General features: G+C 52.4%; 3 protein-coding genes across 4 annotated transcripts in view; 1 reads left to right on the top strand and 2 right to left on the bottom strand.

Annotated features, from left to right (window-relative positions):
* Nucleotides 1–4,916: 4,916 nt before the first annotated feature.
* ZBTB25 (zinc finger and BTB domain containing 25) lies at nt 4,917–7,764 on the top strand (the record flags this gene model as incomplete). The annotated part of the gene is made up of 2 exons (XM_079536620.1): nt 4,917–5,092; nt 6,633–7,764. The coding sequence occupies exons 1-2, from the start codon at nt 4,920–4,922 to the stop codon at nt 7,762–7,764; spliced, it is 1,305 nt and encodes a 434-aa protein (XP_079392746.1). The 5' UTR covers nt 4,917–4,919.
* Nucleotides 7,765–16,047: 8,283 nt separating this feature from the next.
* AKAP5 (A-kinase anchoring protein 5) lies at nt 16,048–18,114 on the bottom strand (the record flags this gene model as incomplete). Its single annotated transcript, XM_079536969.1, has 2 exons — nt 16,048–16,839; nt 17,497–18,114. 2 exons carry the CDS (start codon nt 18,112–18,114, stop codon nt 16,048–16,050), a joined length of 1,410 nt encoding a protein of 469 aa, XP_079393095.1.
* A 5,626-nt stretch (nt 18,115–23,740) lies between these two features.
* Nucleotides 23,741–25,497, bottom strand: part of MTHFD1 (methylenetetrahydrofolate dehydrogenase, cyclohydrolase and formyltetrahydrofolate synthetase 1) — a gene marked incomplete at both ends in the record, with an annotated part of 37,086 nt that continues 35,329 nt past the window's right edge. For both annotated transcript variants that reach the window (XM_079536645.1, XM_079536644.1), the window contains one exon: nt 23,741–23,830. In XM_079536645.1, the coding sequence (XP_079392771.1) occupies nt 23,741–23,830 (90 nt within the window). The remainder of the gene's footprint in view (nt 23,831–25,497) is intronic.

The raw sequence follows: 25,497 nt of genomic DNA on the forward strand, positions 1-25,497 counted from the left end.
GACTTGCCCAGTTAGCTTCAGGAGGCATCTTGGTGTTCGCCCTCTCTCAAGACCCTCAGATAACCATAAGTGCCTTCCAGACAAGCACCCCTGGCTGATTCAGGCTGTGTGCCGGCACAACCAGGCATTGGAGACACACGAATGAAATGCCTTGTGACACACGGGTCAGACTACATGTTGACACTTTCTGGTCCCAAAGGCTTTGAAATTCACTTGTGGCACATAAAAAAGCCCAAACTGCTAAGGTCTTCTTCAAATGAAGTGGGTTTCATATAGAAAATGCAACTGCTGGTTAACTCTACAGAGCTTTGCTATGACCCAAGGCAAACAAAAACAGAATTACCAGACCAGTTTGAAGCTATAAATGGTCTTCATGCAAATCGTGTCAGCTGTGTCTGCAGCAGAACTCGGTGCGTGGTGCTCACTGTGCCCAGACAGCAGCAGGGCAGAGAAAGCAACTGTGGGGCAACCACAGGGCAAAGTTTCTTGAGAAACACGCAGCGGGTTCTGCAGTGAAGGTCTGGGAGAGGTGCAGAGAGGGCCACCTGCAGCCTCTGCAGGAATGGGGCACTATGGTTTCTACCAGGAAACTTTCATCATCTCAGATTCGAGCAGCTTTTTTCCCACGCAGCAGATAAGTACCTTCAAAGGATCTTTCAGTGCTTCTGCTAGCAATGGACATATGTGAATAAAGCACTTAACCTCACGCACTCAAGTAAGAAAGCGCCTAAAAGCCCAGAGGAAGCTGTGGAGAGTATGCCATGCTATGCGTGCGCTATGAGTACGCTATGCATACTCTCATCGTAATTATTGCCAACTCCTGTGCCCGTGACAAAACTGAGCACGTGTGCCAGCAGAGCTAAAACATCTGCTCAGCTCACAGTCCTGCCCCACACAGCCCAATCCTGGGAAAAGGGGCTTTCCAGCACCCTGCCAAGCTTCCCATGCAGCACCAAACCACAGCTCCACTCCCCAACCCCTGCTGCAGCCCCATCCATACAAACACCAAGCAAGTCACCAGCAGCGTGCAACCAAGGCGATGTGCTGCTCAGGCCCCACGTGTGCCACGGCCACAGCTCACTGCTCCGCACCCATACGGCCTTGGCTTTGCTCTGGGAGAGCTTTGGTTTCTAATTTGGTGAAATCAGCCCAGCTCACGAGGGCCGTGCGGGTTTTTCCAAGAGCTGCAGCGAGGAATGTTAAACAAACACCTTTAATTAAAGGAATGTTTGTTTAATGTAATTAAATGCCTACGGAACACGGCGCTGCTCCAGCCCCGGGTGGCTCTGCAGTCTGCGCCGTGCCGCGCGATGCCGTAGCGCGGGGAAATCACGCAGCGGCAGAAGCCGGCATTCAGCCCAGGGCCGTGCCGCCACCGCCGACGTGTCGAGGATCGGAGTTACACCAACTCCCACAGCACATCGGCACAGGAACGCGGCCCCAACCCCGCAGCACCGCTTCCTCTCCTCTGTTCGCCTCCTCTCCGTGCGGGGCGCGCTGAGGAAGGAGCCCTTCGGCACCGCTGCCTTTCGCGCTCTGCCGACCCCCGAGCGCATCGCGGGCCGCTACCGGCGAGGTGGGATGGGGTGGGATGGGGCGGCGCGTTCCCAGCGGACTGCGGCTCCGCTCTGCGTGAAACTGCCGCAACTCAACTTTTCACTTAAAAAAAAAAAAGAAAAAAAAGGAACAAAAAAATCCCAGCAGAACACGGAGCGCCGGAGAGAGCTGCGAGCACGGCGCTTCAACGTAACGCCAAGCGCAGAAGTACGGCCGCCGTGCCCTTCTCGCCCCCGCACCCTCCGCCCCGCGCAGCATCCGCCGCCCTGCGCCGCTTCCGCAGGGCCCCTCCGCTCTGCGCCGCGCTGCCCCACAGGTGGAGCACGGCGCCTCGCGGCTCGGCTCGGCCCGATTCGGCTCGGCTCGGCTCGCCTCGGCCCGTCCCCTCCTGCCGGGCGCAAGGTCACGGCGGCGGCCGAGGGCCGGCCGGGAGCCCCTACCTGGCAGCGCCACTATGGCGGGCCGGGCCGGGTCGGGCCACGCCGCGGCCGGAGCCGCTCGGCACTTCCCACCTCCCGCCGGCGGCGGAGCTGCCGCCCGCTCGCCCCGCGCCGCGCCGGACCCCCTCCGGCGGAGGGCCGCACGGCCCCACTTACCGCGGAGCGAGGCGAGGCGAGGGGGAGAGCTGCCCGCGCCGCTCCCGCCGCTGCGCCGCTGCCGCTGCAACAAAGGACTTCCGCCCCGCCGCGCCTGCTGCTGCCGCAGCGCCGGCTCCGCCGCGACCGCACGGAGCCGGACCCCTCCCCTCGGCGGCCGGCGGCTCCCGGCCCCGCCGCTGCCAGCGCTGCTGCGCCGCGCCAATGCCGGGCCCGGCGGGCGGCTCCCTGCCGCGCTCCCCTCTCCTCCCATCGCGCCGCGGAGGCGGCGGCGCCGGGGCAGGGGCGGCCCGCGCCCCCTCCCTACGCGCCTCGGGCCCGGCCCTCCGTCCCCCCCCTCGCTCCCTCGGGAAACCCCCGGCGCGGAGCGGAGCCTCCTGCGGGGGTGGGGGCTGCAGCCGGGGCTGCCCGTGCGCGGCTTCGCGGCCCCCCGGTGTGACGGCTGCCTTGCGCGCCGCGAGGGACCGTAAATAACGAACCCCCTGCCGCGTCGCGTGATACGCTATTTCTTTTTAGTCGAAATTCCACTCGCTGACGCCTTTCCTCCTTGCAGCTTCACGCTGATGCAGGGAACATCGCGCGTCCACCGCCACTTTTAATCACGAAGCATAGAACACTTACGAACGCTAACTGTAGAACACTAACGCTTAGGGTTTGGTTTTGTTTTCATGGGTTTTTTTTCCCTCTCAGAGTTTTCCCAGGCCCTTTCCCCACCCTCCCCGAGCCTCTCCAAGTCCTCTTGAACTGAGCAATGGCATTTCCTGGAGCTTCTGCTACCTGCGGGGCTACTGGACACATTCACGGGGCTCTGTGGCAGGCATTTGACTTTTCCACCCAAAGGGCCATCTGCCGCTCTTGCGGGAGCCTCAACCCACAGAGTGCCATCAATTGGAGGCCATTTCCAGAGATGCCATCACTTCTGTGTTCACCCAAGGAATCATCAAATCATTACAGTTGGAACAAACCATGAAGATCATCTTGTCCAAGGAGCTCAGCTCCGGATGGGCAACGGCAGCAAAAGACTTGATTACAGATTTGAAAATGCCACAAGCTACAAATGTAGCAACCAAATGTACGTATGCATAAAAATAACCCTCCCTAACATCCACTTTATTGACATTCACCCCTGCTCTGATAGCCATGATGATGCCATCATAACAGTTATGACATCACAATAGCTGCAATGACATCACAGTAGCCATGATGACATCACAATAGCTGCAATGACATCACAATAGCCATGAGGACATACAATAGCTATGATGACATCCCGGTGTGGGCCATGGCACTTTGTACCCCTGGAGCCCCATTGACTGTTTTTATAGTAAATCTCATTCCTCATAATTGCTCCCATGGTTTTGGCTCCGGTTCCTCTGGAGCTCCTCAAAGCCATCTTTGGGCCAGGGTCAACCTAGATAACATGTAAATAATTAATCATTTAAATAAATAACCTGCTGTCTGCAAACAGCCCCTCACTCGGTACACAGGTTAATAAATATGTCACATAACACAGGAGCGGAGCACAGAACCTTGAGCTTCCACTGCTAACCTGAGGGAAGAAAAGCAGCGAGTGGTACTGACAGGGGCAGTGGGATTGGAGCACCATTAAACTGCAGTCTGACTACAGATGTGGGAAGATGGCTCCGAGCCCAGTGAGCTTTGTGTGTAAATAAGAGAAATAAGGCATGGAATGCTGGAAAAAGGAATATTTGTGGGCACAGTGGGACGAGCAGAGAGCACTGCATGGAGCACTCGCCGTCCCACAGGCACCTCTGGAAGCAGTCCTGTATCTGCTGCTACTGGGGCAGTATTTGCCCTAGAGGCTTCAGATTTGGCCCAATTAAAAATCACCATTCCAAAGAGCAGCAAAATATCAAGGGGAAACCAGATACGATCTGAAAAACGTGACACCACGGAGGGAAATGCAACAAATGTGTGAAGCTGCATGAAACCCCCACGAAGAAAGCACAGCAGCGGTGATTCCCACTGCCATTTTCAGTAATAAATATATGAAGCCCAATCCCTCAGGCACCAAATCAACCCGGGGCAGCGGCCCCTCCATCACACGCGACGAGGGGGAGAAGTTTTGCGCGGTATTTGCGCCATCGCCGCGTGGACGGAGGCTCAGCGCCGCGCCGCGACAGCGCAACCTCCGCGCAGCCGCCTCCCTCAGTTTTTCCACGCGTGGGCTGCCCGGCACGGCACGGCACGGCACGGCTCGGCACGGCACGGCTCGGCCCAGCCCGGCGGCAGGAAGCGCGGGGGGAGCTGCGCCCACCCCATCCGCCGCGCAGGGAGCGGGCGGAGCCGCGCAGGGTCGGGGCAGCGCTTCCGCGGGGGTAAGCGGTGCGGAGCGGCTGCGCGGGGGGTGCGGCGAGCGGCTCCTCCCGGCCCTCGTGCCCCGGCTCCGATATTCGGGGGGGGGGGGACAATAGCGCGTATCGGCGTGTATTTGCAGAAGGGGCCGGCGGGCGCGGGGCGGCTGGGCGCAGCACAGTGAGGGCTTTGTGGGGCGGCACAGGCTGCCCTCTGTGCGCTTCCCCGCGCCGGGTGCGGTCTGCGCTGAGCGACGGCGCTTTGACGCGTTGTTAAAGTTGGCACCTGCGCGGCTCTCGGTGCTGTGGTCTTCGCTGTGCGTAAGAGAGGGAGGGGGTGGTGGGGAAATTACTGAAGCTGGGCGCAGCGGGAGGAGGCTCTGGGGCTGTGCTGTGCGCTTGACGGGACTTGGTGCTGGGACAAACCTCCTGCCCTCCTCACAGACGCGCCATGGACATGGCCGGCCACAGCCTGCTCCTGCTCCAGCAGCTGAACATGCAGCGGGAGTTCGGCTTCCTGTGCGACTGCACAGTTGCCATTGGAGATGTTTACTTCAAAGCCCACAGAGCGGTGCTCGCTGCTTTCTCAAACTATTTTAAGATGATATTTATCCATCAGACAAGGTAAGGATGCGCAGATCTCTTCCTATCTCCTTACTGCTCTCCTTGGCTTTCTGCTTTTTCCTCTTTCTAAAGGAGTTGCAATCTAAAAGAGCGCAAGTGGGGATGTTATGTGGCCTGAGATTGTTTCCTAACCTGGCCCGCATCTCAGTTCCTGCACAGCCTTCCCAGCATCAGCGCTGCCATGGCCTCAGGAATTGCCCCAGCCAAGGAGAAAGCTGATCCTGTGGGGCTCAGGCAGTTTTCTGGCTCAGCTGGATTCCTCCTGACAGGATCTGTGGGCTCAAGGCAGTCAAGGAGCCATGGCCTTATCTCTTTGCTGCACTTCAGAAGTTAGCAGATAAGGGCCAGCACTGTGAGCATCCACTTATTCCAATCTCCTGTCTGGATGTTTCACTCGACTGAGCCCAGGGCGGTTCTGCAGGTGTAGGGATGTTGGCTGTGAGCCCTAACCTCTGAACTGCAGCGATGGATTAATCCTCTCTCTGTTCTCCCTCCTGCCCATGGCAGTGAGCTCCTGGCCTCCAGCACCTGCCCAGGAAAATCATCAGAGAATCACCGGGGTTGGAAGGGATCTCTGGATATCCCCCAGCCCAGCCCCCTGCTAAAGCAGTTCCTGATTGTAGGTTGCACAAGAAAGCATCCAGGTGGTTTTGAATACCTGCAGAGAAGGTGACTGCACCACCTCCCTGGGCAGCCTGTTCCAGCGCTCTGCCACCCTCACAGTAAATAAATTTTTCCTCATGTTCAAATGGAACTTCCAGTTCGTGCCCGTTGCCCTTGTCCTGTCACTGGGCACCACCAAAAAAAGCCTGGCCCCATCCACTTGACTCCTGCCCTTTAGGTATTTATAAGCCTTGATAAGATCCCCTCTCAGTCTCCTCTCCTGCAGGCTGAACAGCCCCAGGGCTCTCAGCTTTTCCCATAGGGGCAATGCTGCAGGCCCTGATCCTTGGCCATCCACACACAGCCATTGCTTGGAAGTGAGACGACAAGCGAACTTCTGTAGCAATAGGTGTTGTTTGCTGACACTTAGGTGCAAAGCTCGTAAAGATTACATGGCAGTGGCGGCTGGATTTATTACCTGAGCACACAAACACTCTGTGCCTCCTTAGGGTGGCACACATGGCTAGGAGCCGTCGTAGGTGGGGCAGACAGAGGCCAGCTGTGCTCACAGTTCTTCACCGCGGCTCTGTGTGCTGTCGTTGCAATCACCCAGATACACAGAATCATGGAATCCTTTGAGTTGAAAGAGACCCTTAAAAGCCAGCTGGTCCAACTCCCCTGCAACAAACAGGACACCTAGAGCACCATGAGGTGCTCAGAGCCCCGTCCGTACACAAACACGTGTGAGCACTGCTGTGCATAGAAGGCAGCCACGCTCCTTCAGGCCTTGGCAAGGAGCACTGGCCGTCATGGACCTGCAGCCAGGCAGCAGCGCCGGCATTCTGCAAGCCAATGACGGTGCAGATGAATGGGCAGATAATGGGTCAGGGCTGTAATTTGGAGTCAACGATGTGCTTAATCACCTGTCTTGTTTCAGTGAGTGCATAAAGATTCAGCCTGCAGACATCCAGCCGGACATTTTCAGCTACCTCCTGCACATCATGTACACCGGGAAGGGCCCAAAGCAGGCGGTCAGCCAGAGCCGGCTGGAGGAGGGCATCCGCTTCCTGCACGCTGACCACCTTTCCCACCTCGCTGTCGAGATGAACCAGGCCTTTCCCTCAGAGGCCGTGCAGTCCTCAAACCTCTACGGAATCCAGATCTCCACTGCACACAAAGCAGCAAAGGAGCGGCCAGGCGCCAAGGAGACGCTGGGCAGTGTGGGGGGCCGGCCTTCTGCCCCAGCTGAGCACCCGCAGCTGCAGCTCTCCCTCGCCATCGGCCTGGACGACAGCAGCCGTGAGCAGCCAGGCCCACATCCCACAGCCCAGCCTGCACCGCTGGCCAGGCCAGCAGAGGAGGTGCCCAAGCTTTCTGTCTCCATCAAGCAGGAGAAATGTGAGACTGAGCCCGTGGTGTCCCAGAGCTGCAGCCCTCCTTCCCCAGACAGAGCAAACCCCATCCTTGCCAAGGCCAGCCTCAGAGTGCACCTGTGTCACTACTGCGGGGAGCGCTTTGACTCGCGGGCCGGGCTGCGGGAGCACCTGCACACCCATGTTTCAGGCTCGCTGCCGTTTGGTGTGCCAGCCTCCATCCTGGAGAGCGGCGGGCTCGGCGAGGTGCAGCCCCTGACAGAGGGCAGGGAGAGCGGGCAGCGCCTCGGAGCCTTCCTCCTCAGGGAGGATGAGAACCCGCTGGAACATGCGGGCTGTGGTGAGCTTGAGCCCCTGCAGATCGGGCAGCTCTCCCTCATCTCCAAGGACCACGAGCCGGTGGAGCTGAACTGTAACTTTTCCTTCTCGAGAAAGAGAAAACTGGGCTGCACTGTCTGCGGCCGCACGTTTTTCCGGAAGAGCCAGCTGCTGGAGCACATGTACGCACACCGGGGGAAGCAGCTCAAGAACGGCCGCAGCCCACGGCTGGAGAGTCCCCTCACCCCAAGGTTCCGGCCCTACAGTGACAGTGATGGCGTGGGGAAGAGTTCCAGCTTGTCCCAGGATCACTTGGATGAGTGTTTACTGGAGTCTGATCTCATCCAGGAAAGCGTGGATACGATCCTGGTAGAGTAGTTCTCCCTGTGCAGCCTTTGGACACTGATTAGGGGCATTTTCTGTGCACTGAGCTGCCAGATCTGACTGTTGTCCTCAGCCAGAGTTGCCCTCTCACTGAGCTAGCTGTGAAGAATGGTGTGTTTGGTTTGTGTGTTTACTTTTTTACCTCTCTAACTTTTAAACTCAAGCTAATTCAGCTCTAAGTCCTTGAAGCCTCCATGTGACTCGGTTACATTTTCATAGATGTGAACTTGTTCTTGCCCTGCTTTACTGGAGTTCGTATCGTGTTGCTGGGTGTGAGGTTTACACATCCCCTAATACATGGAGTGGTGTCAAGGGCTGTTTGTAGCCCATAAAGTTGTTCTTCTGGTTCTAGATTGAGGGAAATGTAGAGGGAAGTATATACATTGTTCTTCCCCAGTAGTTTGGTTTTAATTAAAATAAATGAGGAGATAAGTCCCAAAGTTTGTGTTTATAACTGCAGTTAATAAATCTCTGCATAAATGCACGTGGGAGCCATAAGGCTCATCTTTTCAAGGGAATTGGTGGCAACCTTGACTTCAACAGGCCCTAGAGTCCTCATCAGATGAATTGCTAACATTTATTTGCGTATTGCTTGCATAACTAGGAGTTGGACTTGACGATCCTTTTGGGTCCCTTCTGACTTGGGATATTCTGTGATTCTACTCTGAGATGTGCTTAAGGGCTTCACAAGGGTTTTTTCCTGTTCCTCCCTCCTCAACTGCTGCTGCATGAACAAGACATGCATTGATGCCTCTCTGTGGTCAGCTCCCATTACTGGGCCTTCTGAGGGATGGGAGCTGTGAGGGAACGTCCACTCACGGAGCTTCTGAGTAACACGTCCTGACCAAAGTCTTTATAGGCCTAACCAGCTCACAAGGCTTTGCTAGGAGATAGTCATAGAATCATTCAGGTTGGAAAAGACCACTGAAATCATCTAGTCCAACCATCAACCCGTATCAACCCACCCATACCATGCCCATGAACCACGTCCCTCAGTGCCACATGTCCATGGTCCTTAAACAAATACATACCATGCTATTCTCTGCTTGTGGAGCCCTTACCTAATTCCTTACCTAAGATGGTAAGATGTAGACTTTGCCTTTCATTACTCAATTTCTGAAGCCCAAGAGGGGGTTTAAAATTGTACACGTTCCTCTGGTGTTTTATCCCTCTGTAGTTTTCCACCAGAGGTACCCGTGCTTCCCACCAGCTGGGCTCCAATCCATCCCATCTCAACATTGCTGTACTTATGGCACTGAGATTCCTCCTGCAGCGAGAAGCTGGGGCCTGGTGAGCTGCTCCAGTAACCCCAAACCCCATTACTCATTACACATCCCCCAACCCCTGCGGAATTGAGTCATTGTATAGGAAAGGAGGTTTTGAACAATGGTGAGAACTGTTTGCTGTCAACGTGCCCGGTCCACATCTCTTTGTAGCCAGGACCCTCGAGCTGTCATCTCATTCTGGAGTAGGATCTGGAATGAAACCACTGCTGCATTTAGAGCCCGTGGAGGCCATTGTGAGGGTGGCTGCTGGGCAGGGGAGCTGAGCTCTGCAGGGGATGGAGCGGCCGCCAAGTTGTGTTTTAAGACAAAGGAGAAAAACAAGCAGGCCCTGAGCTTGCATGGATGCTGAGTTGCTCTGCCCACTGTGTGCCTGTCGGGTGTTCGTCTTGCTCTGGTGGGGCTGCAGCTGGGCTGGGTGGAAAAAGAGGTTTTGTTGAGCAAACAACGAAACCCTCCCAACAAGCAGACTCTCAGGGCCAGCTGCTTGCATATTGGGTCCCTGAAGTTCAGTGGGATGGCTAAAAAATGGAGTGCTGTCACAATTCCCTATTCAGGTTCATGTGTTTGCTTCCAGGAGCACAAAGGGGAATCTGCTGGGTAGAGAGAGAGCTGTGGGAGGGAAGTTGAAGCTGCAGAAGTGAGCTGAAAGTGACAGTTTTTAGACAGTTGAGCAGTCCATGGGCACTTGGTGACCTCAGCGAGATCTCTAACTCATCTGAACTCATTTGTGTTGAGAATCAGCGGCCCTTGATGTATTTGCAAGTCCTGCCGAGATCAGCAGGACAGATAAACCCATGGTGGGGATGCTTTGAACACAGTGTAGTCAACAAAGGGCTCAGTATCGGGGACAACAGGAAATGTTGGTTTGGTTTTGGCCATTAAAGGCAGCTTCAATGAAGGCGGTGAGCTGGGCCAGAAGCGATGTCCATCCGTGCGTCAGCTGTGGTTTGTGCACGCCTATTGCAGGAGCACCTCTGTGTAACACTACAGCTCCATCTCAGACAGCACTGTGCTCAGCATATCTCTGATATTCCTTACCATTCCTCCCCCTTTTAGGGTGTGCTTTGGTTCATCTTTGTGGCACTGAACATCTGTGACATCAAACGTCGGTGAAAGGCATTTTCTCATCATTTGCAATAGAAGAAGAAATGTATTTTCAGCATTTTTCTTCTGAGTGTTAAAGCGCTGTTATAATTAAAGCAGAAGAAGCTGGAGAGACAGAACTGCACGCTGCAACCTCCCCTTGCAGGCATCGCTTGCTCTCAGCCTTAGAAAATCATAGAAAATCATTTTGGAAGGCAGCTCCATCTTCTAAGCAAGAACAGTAGCTGCTCCTGGGCACATAGGAAGAGGTTTTACCCTTGTATGTAGAACACACTTGGGTTATTGTATACTCAACTCTGAGGCAGGGCACGCTGGAAAAATCTGCCTGATATGTACAGCCAGGAAAAATGAAAGCTTTGTCCCTGTGTGCAGGATAATGATCCTGGTAATTCCTTTCAGTTGCCTGTGATTGATCGATCAGTGCACATGGGCTTAGGTAAACAAAGGCTGAACATGTTGCCCAGAGAAGTGGTGGGTGCTCTGTCCCTGCAGACACCCAAGGTCAGGCTGGAGGGGGCTCTGAGCACCTAATGGAGCTGGGGAGCGCTGTTCTTTGCAGGGGAGGTTGGACCAGATGGCCTTTAAGAGCTCCTTCCAACTTGAGCGGTTATATCATTCTGTGACTCTAAAGACCTGGAGTGATGCTTGGAGGCTTGTAAAAGCTCTGTGGATGCCAAAGCTTTGATGAAGCAGGAGCATGAGATGTCCTCGGCTATGGCCAATGAAAGGGCATTGTCTATGGCCTCATGCACTGCAGGTGAGTGCTCAGCCCAGTCCCAAAGCATTAGTGCAGAGTGCTCCTCCAGTGCCCATTAGCCCTGGGGATGCCATCAAGTGCTGCAGTGAGACATCATTTCCGTAGGTAATTGAATGCTGTTGACCAGCGCGTGCTGCACAACTTCCACATCATGGAATCGTTTGAGTTGGAAGGGACCCTTAGAGGTCATCTGGTCTGACCCCCCTTCAATGAACACCTAGAGTCAGGGGGGGGATGCTGGCTGCCAGGAGGTGACGCAGGCTCTCTCTGCTCCTTTATTCCAGGCAGAACAACAACAATAACCTCCAGCCTTCAGCTCGGTGGGCTGCCCACACAGTGCCTTGCAGCAGGGCCACAGGGCACTGGGACACAGCCCCCGCACTGGGAGTGCTGACAGCAGGAAGCACATTGTAAACTCGGAGCACTGAACGTGAGAATGGAAATAAACCGTGAAACGCCGCTCTCATGAGCTTGCTGGAAAGAGCATTAATGCTGGTAATGAATAGTTCTTAAATATGTTGGAGGTGGAAGGCGTAAATTGAGTGCAGGCAAAGCTTTCAGAACTGTAGTGAAAACCATCAGCACATGCAATTCAATCTTATTTCCCATTTCATTTCCATGTTCCATAAGCAGGCGCAGGCTTCGGGCCATTGGCTCCCAATGGCCCAGGAGGAGCTTCATCCTCAGCTCATCACGTCCCTCCCACAGGCAGCAGCCAGCAGCACGATGTGACACACCACCGAGCTCAGCTCCAGCTTTGCTGCTGGGTAAGGAGCTGACAGGCTTCTCTTCTCTGCTCCTGCCAAAAAGAAGCTCTCTGTGTGGGCGTCCTGGCGGTCCAGCACTAGGAGAAGCTATTCTGAGCAAAGAAAACTGGGGAGGAAAAGACGAATGAAGCCCTAAATGGCACGCCAGTTAGGTATTTACAGTTGGAGCAATGTCAGGACTGAATTCCTTGAAATGCAATCACAGCACATGTGGGATTTGCATGTTTCATTAAGAAACAGTAATGACGCAGCTTCAAAGGCAGCCTAATAGCGGAAACTCTTCCATGAAATATTCTGACCCAGACACCTCCGCCCTCAAAACAAAGGTGCAGCACAGCACAGCACCTCGGTGCCTCAGTTCCAGCCGAGCTAAATCGTCCTGGTGAAGCCATGCAGCTGCTGCCGAGGTCAAACTTATGGGGTGATGGGTCTGTACCCAGCTCTAGTGGGGGATGACGCCTTCATCTCACTCATTTGAGTTACAAAAGGGTTTTTCTTGGTGTCTCTCCCTTTTGTATCCAGCGTGTTTGTCAATTTGTATGTTATAACACCAGTTTGTAAATGGTGGTTGGGGGGTATTTTTCACTGAGATCCACTTCCAAGCTGAATGGATTTTGAGTTTGTTGCAGAACAGCCACACTGTTAGCAAAGAACTGTGTTTTCCACAGCAAGCTGCAAAAAGAAATGTGACAATGGTGCCTCCCAAAAATGCTGATCTATACTGTTCCTTAATATACTGTTCCTTAAATAACCATACAAGCAATAACATCCTCTGATTAGTTAAACAAAAACACATTTAATGTAAAGATTTTATCTGGCTGCAAATTAAATACTTCATTATTGTAATACCACCCAACAAGAGCTAACAAGAACCGTTTCTCTGGGAAACGAAACTGCAGATGTAAAAGAACATTAAAGAAATTATTTAAATCAATCTGTTCCCTTGGAGCGTTTCATTATTTTGAGTTACAGATGTGGAAGTCCTCTATGTGGAGGATGAGCGATAGGAGGGCTCTGCTGGTCCACCAGCAGGGTCCCACTTCCACCCATCACTTCCAAGCACAGAATTCCCATGTACTACACGAGCTTGCCCAGTTTATTTTGGGCACCTATGACAAAACTCTCCAATTTTCCTGTGACGTAAGCACACGTATGAAAACATCCATCATTTGTGCAGGGGAAGCATCAATTCCAGTGCTGGGTGCCCACTTGCTGTAGTCCCCCCAGCAGCAGATTGGGCCTCACTGCACACTGCAGTGCCCCCTGGGCAAAGCAGAGGCAGGGGACTTGTTGAACAGCAAGCTGAGCGATAGCTGCCAAAAGGAGTGCAGGAAACAGCTGGGAAAGAAAGCAGCAGTGCAGACTGCAGGGTGAGCAGGAGAACAAATTAATTAATTGCGATGCAGCTACAAAGCAACACTTCCATATCCGAGTGGGGCAGCAGAGCGACGAGGATGCAGATGGCCCAGAGGCAATCCCAACCAGCCAGAGCAGGCCCAGACTATGCACTGTGCCCATTTCTTACAGTCGTGAGGAGGAAACAGTCCTGAACCCTCTCTGGTGCTCTTGTGCAGCCAAGCAGCCTCGTGCTTCTCAGAATGGTTCTGCTCCAAAAGCGTACAGTTCCTGTGATTCATTAATGTCCAATTCTCTCATCATAATGGGGGAGCAGAGAAACTTAATGAAATCATTAACAGGCATTAGAAATCTGTGTTTTGTTCTGCAAACCTGAAAGAATATCAGTATTAATGCTGTTTAAAATGTACATTTTTTTCAACTTTTTAATATGCTGTAAAGTGCCTCAAGTCCTTAGGAGCCCCATACACTGGGAGCTTGGGCTCTGCAGTCTGTTCCACTGGCAAAGCAGCTCATCCAATGGGGGGATTCAATTGCTGGGCTGCTCTTCTGAGCCAGATGAGATCTGCAGTCCTTCACAAATACCTGCTGGAGTCTGTGGGCTTTCAGGAATCTGTAAGTGGAAAAGACAGGGCAGCAACCAGAAGGAAACCTTATTTAAGAAAAAAAACGCAGGAAGAATGAGTCTTAAAACATTTCAGGTCTATTAACGTGAAGGCTTCTACTCACCAGATGGCCATCTGGAAATGCTGCACATTACTGGATGGCACATCAGCTCAGGTACAAAATCTCTATGCCCGGTTAATCACAAGTCAAGAAAACAAGAGGTACACTCAACTTTAATGAACTAATTGCAAGTTACATGTATGGGTGGAACAGAGGGAAAACAGCTATGAAAAGGATGCAAACACAGCCCTGGGTGCAGAGCAGCTGTCAGTCCTGCAGGCTCTGGGCTGGACCCACACAATGCTGCTCTTCTCTCCCCATTGCAAGGAGTGCCTCCTCCCGCAATGTACTGTTTTGTTTTGATGTAGCATTAAATCCTCCCCAAACTGCTCAGCACATGGAGACAAGAGCCTGGCCATGCCCAGGGGTTTTGGCATCTCCTGCTGAGAACCCAGAGGTGCCCCTGCAGCCAAGGCATGGAGATGCTGCAGCCATTCCATCGGCACCAACCCATCCCAGTGCCCACACAGCCCAGGGCACAGCTCCAGCACAAGCACAGCTCTTCCCAGGTGCTGCAGCAGCTCCAAAGCCATACACGGTCCTTAAAAAGCCCCTTTCAAAATGATGGCAAAATGCCTGAAAGGAACAATAGGAAGTGCAAAGCCATTAATATACACGCTGAATTATTGATCACGGTAAATAAATTCACAGGAAAAAAAAAATGTCAGTCTGATTTTTTCCAAATTTAACGTGCACAGAAAGACACCATGGCACTCACTGCTGGTGCTTCTCTCGCAGCAGCACAGATCCTTTCTCAAAGTTCAAAACACGGTTGTGCACTGGGTTCTTGGAGTATTGTCAGCCCTGGTGTTCTTACAGCGCCGAGCAGAAAACCTCTGTGTCGCCACTGTGGTCACTGAGCAGTTGCCAGGGGAGGTGGCTATTTCTGTACAGGCTGAGAATGGGGCACGAGAACTTTCTCAGCAGAAAAGGCAGACTTTCACGCAGCAGTGTGTAAATCCCAACCGCGCAGCTGCAATCCTAAATTATCAAAAGGCCCCTTTCTTCCAGAGGGCTGGCAGTGAGAGGCGATGTGGACCCGCATGCACCACGTGTGTGCACACGCTGCATGCACACCTCCTTAACAGAGCAGTTTGTATTTTTCTGACAGCAGTTGGCCTGTCTGGGTGTTTTGTGGCAGTGTCCCCAGCCCTCATGTCTGGGTTTTCCCTGAGGACTTTGGTGAGATGGCTCCGGTGTTCAGGGTGTGTTTTGGACTGGCCACCACGGAGCCAGCTGGGATTTCTGCAGGGGGTCTCTGTGAAGTGAAGGGATGGATGGACACATGGACACACCCAGCGCCCAAATCCCCTCCCAGCATGGAGCAATTCCATGGCCTGCAGCACATCCTTGCTACCACGCTATTTCAACACCGAGGCAAGAGTTGACTGCATGCAGCACACTGCTATTTATATTACATGCCATACATTAATAACAAAAGAAAACAAAAACATCATATCCAAGGGAAGTTTCACTGTGGCAGACAAAAGAAGGCAAGGCCAGGGGCTCCCTGTGGCCAGCATGCTCCAGCCTGGCCCTCATCACTACACCATGGGGAGACCTGTGCTTAGCAGTGCAATGGGCCCCAGCAGACAAAGCGAGGGCATGCTCTTGGTGTTTGTGCAGCCTGAACTCAGCAAGGAGAGCTGATGCTGCACTGCAGTGGGATGGATGATACACAGGCTGCTTCTGACAAGGGAATAGGCCGGAGGAGTAGGCTGGGGCCTTAGGCTGGCCAAACTGTGCTGCTCACTGCATTCACTCAGTTCTACCTAATGGGACTTCAGACCACGGTTTCCTATACCTCCGAATGCAGTGCTAACTGCTTGGCATCGATGCCACTGACTGCACATCTCAGCCCCTTCTCCCTCCCTTGTACCCACTGAGCAAACCTCCAGCTGTGCTCAACGCTCACTGAACCGAACCCAGTGGCAGGAGGTTTCTCGCTGCCTGCGGAGCCTCTTCCTAAAAGCACATTAACGTTTAAACCACTAACAGCAGGGAAGTCTGGAATGGAAGACAGCAGAAACACGGCCTCAACATAAAGATGCTAGTAAATGTAAACACCGCAACACTTGCACTTTCCTGCAGCCAGGCCTAGTGCACTCGCTGTGCTCAGCACGGCCCGTCCCATGCCCCAGCACCAGCTTCATACACGTGAACACACACACAGCTTCACAGGCATGCAGAGTTAACTAAGCAGTGGCCTCCAGAGTCCTCTTGCTCCCCTCCTCAGGCCAAAGTAGCTTGGAATCACCCTCATCTGGGGGCATCATCACCCTCACAGAAAACTGTTGTGTTTATTCTGTTCCAGAGCCATCTCGTTGACCAGCTGCTCTATGGATGACTGGATGGCCGCCTTCACAAGGGAAGACGCCGTTTCTATGAGGAGCAACTCGTACTGATCTGAAGTCCTGTGCTCCTGCTCGCCCAGCCCTTTCTCTTCCACCACAGCATCACTGCCAGCCCCAGGGCCTTCTTTTTGACCAAAATCAAAGCTCTCACTGGATTTTTTATTCCCTTTTTGCTTCTTGTGGTGTAAAACCGGGGATGGCTCATAGGCCTGGTCAGAATCGGTGTTGTCAGAGTCCACGGCTTCAGTGATGGTGATGACGATACCAACGCCGGTGCCCATGTTGACTTCAGGTTTCTCCTGATGGCTGGAGCTGCTCTGCACACTCACTGCATCATCCTTAGACACCGATGGACTGAAATCCATCGTGGTCTCCTCAGATTTGCACTCCTTGGGGAGATCAGTGTTCCTCTCTGACTCATCCCTTTCAGGAAGCTCCTTGCAGGTCGTGGCTATTTCCTGCACCTCGGTGATTTCAGGGGTGCCATTGGGTTGATCTGTGGAAACCGGCGCTTCAGGAGTGACTTCCCTCTCTTCCACTTGGGCCGCAGATTGACTCCCCTCCGGCAGCTTTTCCTGCACAGGTTCATTGACAGGCTCCAAACTGGTTATTTCTGACTGAGTGATGCACTCTGCGTGTTCATCCACTTCTGGTCTGGCCTCTCCCGAGGCCTCACTCCTCCCATTGGCATCTGCACCTTCCACTGATATGCCCTGGTCCTCTGCAGGCAGAGGGCTTAGGGCTTCAGCCTTGTCACAGGGCTCTGCTGTGGCCATGTCCTCTGCAGGCTGCAGGCTTAGGGCTACAGCACTGCCACAGGGCTCTGCTGGGGCCACATCTTCTGCAGAGAGTGGGCTGAGGGACTCAGCCTTTTCACAGGGCTCTGCTGTGGCTGAGTTTTGTGCAGGGAGCAGGCTAAGGGATTTGGCCTTGTCACAGGGCTCTGCTGGGGCCATGTCCTCTGCAGAGAGTGGGCTGACGGACTCAGCCTTGTCATAGGGCTCTGCTGTGGCCAAGTTTTGTGCAGGGAGCAGGCTATGGGATTTGGCCTTGTCGCAGGGCTCTGCTGGGGCCATGTCCTCTGCAAGGAGGGAGCTGACGGACTCAGCCTTGTCGCAGGGCTCTGCTGGGGCCATGTCCTCTGCAAGGAGGGGGATGAGGGACTCAGCCTTGTCGCAGGGCTCTGCTGGGGCCATGTCCTCTGCAAGGAGGGGGATGAGGGACTCAGCCTTGTCGCAGGGCTCTGCTGGGGCCATGTCCTCTGCAGGGAGGGGGATGAGGGACTCAGCCTTGTCGCAGGGCTCTGCTGGGGCCATGTCCTCTGCAGGGAGGGGGATGAGGGACTCAGCCTTGTCGCAAGGCTCTGCTGGGGCCATGTCCTCTGCAGGGAGCGGACTGAGGGACTCAGCCTTGTCGCAGGGCTCTGCTGGGGCCATGTCCTCCAGCTCTTCAATGGCTTTATTCAAAATGCCCATCACTTCGTTTGCTTGAACGCTGTCCTCTGACTCCTCCACCACCTCTGAGGGGCTGGGCTTTTTCTTGCCTCTCAAGAAGCGCACACAGGGCATCTTCACCCCTGTGCTGGCCTTTTTCCTTGGAAGACCTTGTGCACAGCTCTCCTCCACATCCATCTCTAGCTGCACCTGGGAATCGGAAGACACCTTCTTCCGTGAAGAGGATTTCTGCCCTCTCCGAGGTTTTGTGAGACTTTTGAGAGCTGCCCAGGCTCCTCTGGAGGGTCGCAATCGAGCAGAAGCTTTTGCCTCCCCTGGGTCTGTGCTGATGCATTGACTTTTCTCCTCCGAGGCTCCAGAAGCTCCCTCACATGCATCCTTAGCTGTCAGCCCCTTCTTACAGGACTTCTTCCGCTTCTTAAAACAGAGCATGGAGGGTTTTTCTGCCTGTTCTTCCAATGGGGGACATGGTGTCCCCACGCTAGGAGTCTCCAGCTCGCTCGGGTTTTCCATTTGTATCTCCTTAGCAGCCTTTGCCATATTTGCACCTCTCCTTCGTCTGTGTATTGACTTTCTTGATTAATGCATAAAAGCTGCAGAAACGCTCAAATGGCTTTTTCCCCAAATTGTCCTCAAAACAACAGTAGTTGCTTCTTAACAAGCAGGCGTGGCAATGTGCAGAGCTGTTCCAGTGAAGCTATTGCATTCACTTCATAATTCCCATTGCATCTTCTTACTCTCCTTATTGCCTCTCCAAGGAGTCCCAGGCAGACTTGAAGAACCAGTCACTCTCACCTCTGAGATAGCCCACTTCAGGTCGTGCTCCTCTAACAGTACACCATTGAATGGAGAGTCCGACCTCAGTTTTACTCCCCCAAAGGATGACAAGTCAAGCCAAGAGTTAACAACTTTTATTCAGCCCATGGACAGTTCGACGGGAGCAAGGAACTTGCTTGAAGCAACGTGGAGGCAGTGAGTGGAGGTGTTCTGCCCCCCAGTGCCAGCTCAGCTGCTGCTGTGCCTTGGATTCTGATCAGCTCCTGACACGGGTTGAGTGAAGTTTGCCTCTGATCGTGCTTGATTCTCCCAGCTCTGACCTGCAACACAGTGAACAAGTGGTAAGAAGCGCAGAGCAAAAATCAAAGGATTGAGAAGTAATTCTGAGCAGAGTATTTCAGCCTGGGGTGCAGACAAGGGACAGAAAAGCAATTCTACCTCCGGATACCAATATCCAAAGGCAAAATACAGCCACTATTATGCCAACTTAGTGCTGTTCCAACACAGAAAACACTACTTTGCATGGCAGAAGTGGCTGTATTTTTTTCTAATTGCTCATATTATGACAAATCTATATTACTCACACAAGCATATATTTCCTGCTCCTACACTTGGCTCCATCTTCCCCCACCACTTTCTTCTCACACTTTGCAGCCCGGGAAATCACACCCCGAGACCGCCGATATTTTTATTTTTTAATGCACCAGCTGACAATATGCAAAACGCCGAAAACAAGAGGAGGAATACAAAAGCGAAATCACACGGCAAGAAGGAAGCACATCTACGCTACATGCACGCCTCCCATGGCAACCTCAATTAACAGCACACGCGTCCATCAGCGCTGTCACCCTTGCAAAAATCAAAGGCACAAAGGGAACGTTTGGGAAAGGAAGGCGCGCGCTGCAGCCCAACTTCTCGCGGCCGTCCGGCGCTTCCCGGAGCTCTCCGGGCGCAGCAGAGCCGCGTGGCGGCGCCGTCCGGCTCGGGGCTGCAGCTGCCGCTCCCGGGGGCGCTGGAGGCTCCGAGGCTCCGCGCTACCGGAGGGGCTGCAGCCCGCAGCGCACGTTGCGTTCCGTTCGCTGCTTCCGAAGCGGAAAATGCGCTCGGCGGCCACGTGGGAAAGACGAAGCCCGGCGCCCCGAGCGCACCCCAGCTCTGGAGCCCGCGTCCCGACGAGTCTGGGGGCGCTTCGTGGGCATCGGCACGGAGACCGCGAGCCGCCGAGCGCCGCCGCTCCTCCCGCCCGCAGCCCCCCAGAAGAGACTCGCGGGCTCCCGAACTCGGGGTGCCGCCCCCTTCCAACCCTCCCCTCTTCCGTGTCCCCGCTCCCCATCCCCGCGGGTCCCCTCGGCACCTCACCTGCGGCGCGGCCCGAACGCGGCTCTGCGCGGCCCCTGCGCGGCTGCGCTGCCGCCGCCTCCCGCCGCAGCCGCGCCCCCCGGGCCGGCGGGGAGGGCGCTGCCGGCAGCCCCCCGCCTCCCGCCCCCCGGCCGCGCAGCCCCTCCGCTCACGCAGCATCCCCGCGGCGGAGCGGCGGCCCTCCCCACCCCCGCTCGGCATCCTGCCCCGTTCGCGGAGCACCGTCCCTCGCCACCATCCTTCCCCGCGCAGGGCGCGCGGCAGCAGCAGCAGATGCACAACGGGCGAAGAGGATCCTCCCGAAGGCTGAGCCGCGGTTCGCGGCTTGAATGCCGGCTGCGAGCGGAAACGCAGCCGGGAGGAAGAGACGGCGGGGATCCGCGGATCAGGTACAGCGTGCGATGGGAGTTCTGCTCCTGGCAGCGGTTTTTCTGCCTCCTGAAACCTGTCACTGCAGGTCACTGCAGGAGCCGCAGCTTTACTGCGGGGTTAAGGGCAGCTGGGGCCCGAATTTAAGCAAAACCTCAGCCGAAACACCTGACAAGGCGCCTCTCTTTCTTTCCTTCACATTTGCCAAAATCTGACTTTAAAATTGCATGCATAGCTGTTACGATTGATGGGAGAGCCTCCAGGAAATGACTACAGGTGCTGCTGAAGAACCACATGAAGCCACGGTTGGAGCTGCCTCGACGTCCCCATTCATACCAACGGGGAGCTCAACGACACCCACTCATGTCGTAAGGATATTAATTGCTTCGCAGCATGTTGGCACATTGCAATGCAGGCCATGGAGCATACGTCGAGCCTGCAAGTGGCTTCCAGTGGAGGCCATCCTTAAAAAGAATACACGCGGCCTCCTCCCTCCCTAAAAAAGAGAGAAATTGTCTTCTTTCGGCTGAAATCTCAGCCTAGAGACAGAAGCACACATCAGGCAACCACAAGGCACCGTCATTTTAAAAGCTCCCTAACGAGACGTGTTTGCTGGCATTCATTCGTTATAATAACTTGCATTTGGAAACTGCTCCTCTCTGGAGGGTAGGCAGTGGGTTCTAATTAGGGTACAGTTCTCCATGAGAGCTAAGCACAGGCCATCAGCATGAGGCCATTTCCCCTCATTTCAGGTGGAGAGGGGATGCAGGCAGCAGTAATGTGCGCTACCTCCAGCGTCAGCTCCAATCCATCCCTCTGAAATCACCTTGCACAGAACTCAATTATTCTCTTGCTCCATGGGAGGACATAACAGCAAGGAGTATGGCACACAGGAGATAGATAATGGGGTAGAAGGTGGATAAGATTGAAAAAACCTGTATTGTTTCCTAGCAGTGTGATGTGTGGCTCTCATTACGGCACAGCTCAGGGAATGGCCATCACAGCAGCCAAGGATCTGGGCTCACATGTCGCCCACAGAGAACGTACCTGCACTTAATTGATTTTTTGCTCCAGGCAACAGGAAGGGAAGACAACCTTCCAGTTGTCATCTAGAAGAGATTAAGCTTTCTTTGTGTCCTAGGTGATGGGTCAAGTACGGGACTGCCAAATGAGCTAAGAAACCAACAACCCACCAAACCTATTGATGAATCAGCGCTGCAAGTAGGGACAGTGGGAATACACTTCCCACAACACTTGAAGCACACTGTAGAAAAGCATTTGCCACTCATCTCTGAAGATGCTTGGGGCTATTTTTTCACTATTTGCTGCCGGCCCTTAGGCTCTGCTGTCAGCAGCCCCCCACTGTTCAGCAAATTCACATCTGGTTTCTGTGGCTGTGCCATGGTGTTGCCTCTCTGCATGCTGTGGACTAGTGACCTGAACCGTCTTCTCTCAACCGCATGTCTACAATCTCATGCTTAACTAAAAGGAGGCTAATCTTAGCATAAATTATCACTTATCCCATCTTTCATAAGCATAAAATGAAGATGGAACACAGAGCGCTTGCAGGAAAGCAGCGCAACAGGGAAGCCTCTGCAAGATGAGAGAATGAGGATTAAATGTAGGAACCGACAGCAGCCTTGGCAGCATCAGCTGTGGCAATCTGCTGCAAGGAAAGGCTCCGCCAAGGTGCTGCAGGTGGACTTCCAGCCAGGCCTTCATGGTGGTGCAGCAACAGGGGACGCTCTTCCCGACCCCATGCAGGTGGCCTTTTTTTGCTCTGTGAAAGCTGTCTCCTGCAACTTCTCAGCCAAATACCATCAAGAAGAAAATCTGAGGAGGCAGTGAGCATATCTCAAGTGTGCTTACGACAATTTGAATTATTCTGTCTTTGCTTCTGTGACAACTAGGTAATTTTTATATAATTATTCTCCCCTACTGAATAACTTGCTCTCTCTATACTTAGTATCTGTATACTACAGATGCATCCTTACATTGGTGCACACCTACACCACAACTCTCCCAGTTCTCACCAAAATCAGAATGCTTTCAGATTCAGTTTGGACGCAAGCAGATGGGCCTTGCAAGTCTATGAAGAAGGGAGAAGCCAAAAATATTCAGCTGTGAGCAGGGCAGTCAAACTTAATAAGGCTAGCATCTTAATTCAGATCTTCTGCAGTCAACTGCAAGTAAACTCAATCCACTGAATAATTCAGGCAGTTTATTTCCTATAGATGACACACGCCATCCAGGAAAGGAAACAAGACAGAACACACACACGGTGGTGCACTGCAGGCAACTTATTCCTGCAATGATCACTTATAGTTGTCAATACTGGGACTGCTGCATTACTCAGTTAATCACAGAAATAAGTTCTACTTCATTAATCTCAGCACGTACATTAAAACCCAAAAAGCATTTGAAGTTTTTACCCTTTATTTGTATTAGTTAAAAATTTGGCAGAAAGTCTATTTCTGTTACAAAATGATTTCTGGCCTGTTGACAAAGCCTACTACAAATGACTCAATCACTGCTCACGTGGCTTCTGTTCACCCAAAAGGTACCATAGAAAACAAGGCTTCTCAATGGCCTAACTGTGCTTATTGCTGAGCAAAACATGGTTCAAAGGACACTTCTGGCAGAAGCCATGGGTGCAGCCCAGAGAGGTCTCAACAGACCCGACACTCAGAAGTTCTGTTTCCAGTGGTAAGAATTACAGCAGTCACAGCTGGGCTTTCTAAAAGAGAAATCTGGCATGGCTCAGGTGTCTGCAGGGGTAATTCACAGCAGAAGCCAGGGTGAGCACTCCTGCTAAGAAATGACAAAAGGATTCTTCCTTGTTCCCTCTTTTAAGAGAAACTGGTGTGATTTCAAAGCACAGCAAATCCTCCCATAGTGTGAGAAATGGGATACAGAATTCAGGATGACAAGTAGGAATATTATAATAGCGTGTGAGACCTCCCAAGATAATCCATGCCTACTGTTAAGACAGCCAGGTCCCAAGACTGTTTCAAACAGCTCCAGCTGTAGGGTTTTTAATTACTAAAATCTCACCGAATCAAGGTGAGATCGTATAAATGTATCTTTTCTCCTTTGTGTGCTCACTGTCTTAGCTAAAGTTTGTCCTTTAGCTGGCTGGACTTGATGATCCTGAAAGTCTTTTCCAACTGAAATGATTCTGTGTTTCTAAGAGATCACTAAACCCAAGCTTCTGTATTTTGCTCGAGCTACAGTTATGAAGCAGGAAGGTTGTACAGGAAATATACTTTATATACTTAGTTTCAACTAGTTTGGAAAACAGTACTTTAAGAATTATTACTGATTAAAAATAAGTGTTCTATCCTTTAGCACTCTTCTTTTCACTTCTTGCACTGTATTCTCAGTCATATCTTGTTTTGACTTCAAAAAAGATCAGTGAATAGTTTCATTTACATGACTCATCAGGTGTTCTTCTGGGAGCTAAAAAGAAAAATAAATTTAATTACTATTAAACAGCACTGAAGGCAACTTTCAGGCTGAAATATATAATCACGTTATTTGGAAACACATGGCATAATATGAAATTGGCTTAGTTCCATCATCTCAAATTGAGAAATCAAGCCCAAATATTGAAAGCATTCTAACCTGAAGGTGACACCTAGCTTTGGTCAACAAATTCTTTTCAGAAGAGCCCGTTCACTTCTCCTGTCACTGTGTCCAAGTCGATATCATAAAAGCTGGGTCTTGTAGGAAGTCCTGGCATAGTGCTCATCTGGGTAACAAAAAAGATAAACCATTAAGATGGAAGCAGCATAAATGAACAGAGGATATAACACTTATTCTGTGCTGGGAACCGTGTTAGCAACAGCCCATGCAGCACCTCAGTTATGAACATACTAGCTGGGTGGTGGTCAGACACCATTCTGAAGTGTATCACAAGAACCAGGAACACCTAATTTAGCAGAATGACCAGTTCTGCCCAAGCTGTAACGAGCACTCAAGCACCAAGCTGATGGATCATCTGTTACATGAGAGCTGCTGCAGGGAGACACGAACTGCTTGTGGCAGCTTCCTGGCTCCCGAAACGAGGACGCACGTTTAAATACAGCTTTGCTGATTGCAAAGTCCCAGCTGATTAAAACTCTCTAAAATTTTTGAACTGTTATAATTAGGAATAATTATTGTTGACATGAGAGATTTTAAAACAAACAGACAACCCCTCCCCCCCCCCAAAAACCCTATTATGTATGAATATTTTGCTTTCATGAGCAATACAGAAACAGAAATGGTGAGGTCTGTTTTCCTGACTGGGCCATTCTGTGGCACACAGGTCAGAATGGCTGTGCAGCAGGAGGACTGAAGGTAGCAGAACAGCTGCCTACTCTGCACCTGCCTCAGGCCAGGCCTTTCAAGTCATCCCCACTGCTGAAACCCACTTTCAGAGCTGCAAAAAGCAAAGCCAGCAGGGACTACACTTGGCCTGATTTACTAATGCAGATGACATCTTGGTTCCATAACTCAGCGTTTAGCCCAGCAGCACACGTAGATTAACATGGATGCTTTATGAAGGTGGACAACTTGTGACCAGGCTTGACAGCTTGTGTCAGTGGTCATTTACCCCATAAACAAAAATTCAGTGTTTCACTTCACATCTACATCACCCAGCCTTGTCTTTCACAACCAGTAATTCTTATGCCTGTCTCCACTAGATTAAAGACCTCCTTAGAAACCTGGTATTTTCTCCCTGCATACATATTTTGCACACTAATCAAATCTGGGTAATAAGCTCAGCAGCAAGGTTAAGCATTTGCTGCAGTTCTCAAAACTGTTCTGGGAGCTTTTGGAATCCCACCTCATTTTCTTAAGCTATTACAAATGCTAACTGCAGTCCCACATGTACCATACCACTGCAAGAAGTACGTGCTTTGTAAGAGGTAAAAGTCACTTCAATCATACCCTTTGTAATGACTGCTACATCTGCACCAGCTTTTTGTCATAGCTGCTGCTCTCCAGGACAGGGAAGAGCAGACCTCAGATATGGCTCTCATTCCTTTTGTCTCTATGTATGAATATTTTTTGCTTTCATGAGCAAAGTATTACAAGATCCGAAGCATCTGGAAGCGTTTTTCAGTTCTCACCACAGTCCCTGCCACTGTTGTGCAGCACAAGCAAGCACCTCTTTATGTATGTATCTCTGGAGAATCGCAGAGCTTTGTGGGTCTCCACCTACACATCCAGAGGGCCACAGCAAGAGCTGAGCGCGACAGTCACTACAACAGGAGTTGCTGTGCTGATGAATACAGGCCTGATGCAACCCTTCTTGCCATTGGTGTTTTGAAAGGATTGGTCAGTTTTCCTGCTCTCCTTCCCATAGGGCAGCCCACAGAGGCTACTCTGTTATCTATTAACTAAAGGCAAATTATGTGCTGAATTTTTATG

The sequence above is a fragment of the Tetrao urogallus genome, assembly GCF_951394365.1.
Source record: "Tetrao urogallus genome assembly, chromosome: 6".
In the NCBI taxonomy this organism is placed as follows: Eukaryota; Metazoa; Chordata; class Aves; order Galliformes; family Phasianidae; genus Tetrao; species Tetrao urogallus.